General features: G+C 34.8%; 1 protein-coding gene across 2 annotated transcripts in view; it reads right to left on the bottom strand.

Moving 5' to 3' along the window:
* Window positions 1–1,901: 1,901 nt before the first annotated feature.
* LOC103144011 (protein FAM19A1-like) overlaps window positions 1,902–3,216 on the bottom strand; it is a 35,520-nt gene continuing 34,205 nt past the window's right edge. For both annotated transcript variants that reach the window (XM_016675690.1, XM_007560765.2), the window contains exons 5-6: window positions 2,860–2,935; window positions 1,902–2,717 (exon numbers count right to left, since the gene is read on the bottom strand). In XM_016675690.1, the coding sequence (XP_016531176.1) occupies window positions 2,903–2,935 (33 nt within the window). In that variant the 3' untranslated portion in view covers window positions 1,902–2,717; window positions 2,860–2,902. The remainder of the gene's footprint in view (window positions 2,718–2,859; window positions 2,936–3,216) is intronic.

The raw sequence follows: 3,216 nt of genomic DNA, 5'->3' as shown, positions 1-3,216 counted from the left end.
TGATGCAAATTTCAAGACGTATGAATAGGTTTTGCAAGAGGCAATACTTCTATTGTCTACAAGCGATAAGAGGTTCATGCAGCTCTTGTGACTTAAAACTGTTGTGGCTGGCATACCGTGCCTTAACTTGACAGGTGCAAAATTATTTTTAGGTTAAAAAAAAGGAGTTAACTCTAAAGTCGTTATTGTCAAGTTATTTTACTTTGGTGAATTCTTCAAAAAGACATCTGATTTCCATGAATAGATGACACCACACACGACACGGGCAGTTCCTCCGGGAATAATTCCTGAGGGGCTTTGGCTTTGAAAGGCTTGGTCAGTATCCTGCTGTGTTCTGCCCTTACAACAGCTAGTTCTGATACCCATTCATCTGTGTGTGTAATATTTATAAAAGTCTTTTGAAATGTGCAGAGGGACACCAATTAATGAATGTGTTTCTGGCTCAAACATGCAAGTGCGATGGGTTAATGAGTTTTTTTTTTTTTTTTTTTTTTAGCTGTTGATAACTAAAAGCAATAATTTTGGATTTTGGGAAGAATGCTTGATTAGTGTCTGATGCAGGCTGGATTGAAAGATTTAATATGCCTGCTTTTTATGGCGTAATTGCAAGGAGCTTGGTGGCTTAGCATAAAAATGGAAAGCAATAGGAAGCTGTCTCTTTCCAAGTTAGCTGGACTCCATTTCATAGCATTACTCCTAAATTTATCCCAGCATTTGTCCTTTTGACCATTAATTTGAAGTTTCAAAGGGGTAGTGGGTGAAACAATCCATGGACATTCATTACTTTAATTGTTATTTGTGGTTTAGTAAGAAAAATGTTGGAATACTTCAAGTTAGAAATTTCAGAGGATTTGTGTCACTAAAATTATGTTCAGTGTTAAAAATATTTACACTGTGAGAAAATTTGCTGCTACTTTCTTATTTTGATGGATGAAGCCAACTCTTCAAAAATTAGTTTCTGCGGCAAACTATAAAATGAGTAAATAAGAGCTCTGCTTCCGAATACACTGAAAATCTAAATATATTTTTCATCAAAATGTTTAATGGAATAAAATAAAAATATCCAACCTGAAGTGAGGCAATAGTTAACTTTTTATATGACTCTTTAATTGGGCTAAAAATCATAAAAGGGTGCTAAAATAATATATATAATAATAATAATATTGTACAATATGCTGCCACCACTACAGTCATTTTGTGTAGTTGAATGAATGGTGGTGCATTTTATTCAATATTTTTTTATCATAAACAAACCATAACAAATCTTCCAAAAAGGGAAAATGTGTTCACTAGTATCACTAGAACAACAAACACACTGCGCTACCTGGTGGATGTTTTTGGCTGTATTACATTTGGTGTTTCATTTATATTTGCAGCAAACAATGATTTATGCTAATGTCTGTTGCAGGACTAATTATTCAAACATGCTTATGAAGTCATGTTCTGTATGTTTGCATAAAACAAATTGGAAAGAACTGATGATGAATCAGTTTCTTAAAGGAGTGACCTATTTTTTAGTTGAATATTTAAACCACAATCTCAAATAAGTGCGGAGGGAAAAGGGAATGCGTATAGGTGACGCTGTGAAGTAGGACGTATAGCAAAGGAGCCGCAAATACTTTCTATTTGTTGTTTAGATTAATTGATTAATCTTTAAAACAGCTTATTTAGTTTTATTTAAAAATACATTGTTAGTGGCTTAGAGAGTTATGAAAACGTGATCGATGTTAAGCAATTTCTAGATCTAAAGAGTTGTTTTTGTCCTGGTTTAGGATTAAATTTTAGACAAAAAAAAAACACACAGTAAAATAATCATACCCCTGCAGACTGAAGAAAAGATTAAATAATCGTATCATTTTTAGTGTATTTAGATTTTACTAAGTGAAAGTGAAAAAAAAAAATGTGTTACAGGAACAACAATTTTAATGGAATTCAGCACATATCAATAAATGGCTCCATATGTACAGAATCATCGTTTGAACCATTTAACATAAATAAGGCATTTCAAGTATTGAAAACAACCCACTGATTGCACATTTCTGTCGGGTTCATCAGTTCCAGGGTAAATGGTCGCAAGTTCAATTCGTAAAGCCATTTAGGAGGTGATGAAAGGCGAACAGGTAGCCCACAGACTAATGGTAAAATGTCTCAAGACACACAAACATCTCTTTCACAATGCATTTGTTTCATCTTCACATCATCTACTCAGTTTCGTCAACCTTTGGCTGTTTTGCATGTAAGAGGAAGAGGGAAGATTTACCAACAGCACAAATTAAGTTTTCATGTACACTGGAAAAGACAAACATTTTATGCACAATATTTTACACTCCACAATATTAAAAAAGGGAGAAAAAAATCCTGAGGGCTGTCAACTTCTGCACTTGTTCCTTCCATGTCCTTTGATTTCTTTCTCTCCTGTTTTGGTATTTTGCCTCAGACATCTGTCTCACGAAGCAGTCACTCCCAAAACATAATTCCAAATGCAGAGACAGCCGTCCTCCATGTCAAAGTTGAAGGAAAAAAATGATCAAAATAGATTCATTAGAGGGTTGTGATGAAGTTCCTCTTAGGCTGCCTGAAGCATCAGTATTTTCAGGAGCCTCAACCGAGTGCTTTATGTATTCTACATCTTTTTACACTTTGATTTGAAAGTGTTCACATTTCTTGAAGCAACAATAGGCTCATTGTCTCTTGTGATAATTGGTCCAATGACAGTGCTAAAATGAAAAAAAATGAAAAAAAAGTGTGAATATCACAGAGGTTAGCACAAAATGTCTGTTTGCCCTTTGCAGAGCTGAGCAATTAGATGAGAGAAATAAATTACTACAGTGGTGCTTCAGTATGTAGAAATAGTCTGACCTTTGAACCAGAAGTATTCCCCTGCATCCTCTCCAACCAAATGTTAATACGTCGATGTTGTGTATGGCTGAGTGTTCTGACAAAAAAAAAAAAAAATGGAAGGCAGAAACAGAAGGTTAGACTATGTTGTTAACAAGTCAATTTGCAGTGAAATTCGGAAGCAATAACTGTTGTTTTGTTATTCCACAGCCAGCTTCGCATTGCTGTACGTTTGTCTCCCTCAGCTCCACTCTGCAGCGTATGCACATTTATTAGGCGAGTGAGTGCTCCGGCCCCATCATTATTTCTGTGAATATTTTTCAATTCCAGAACGCCTGTTGAATTTCATCATTTTCAGGTTTTATATATATATATATA

The sequence above is a fragment of the Poecilia formosa genome, unplaced genomic scaffold (assembly GCF_000485575.1).
Source record: "Poecilia formosa unplaced genomic scaffold, Poecilia_formosa-5.1.2 Scaffold120, whole genome shotgun sequence".
NCBI classification, from domain to species: domain Eukaryota; kingdom Metazoa; phylum Chordata; class Actinopteri; order Cyprinodontiformes; family Poeciliidae; genus Poecilia; species Poecilia formosa.
Note: the sequence above shows the minus strand (reverse complement) of the source record. Positions and strands in the feature narration are given on the sequence as shown.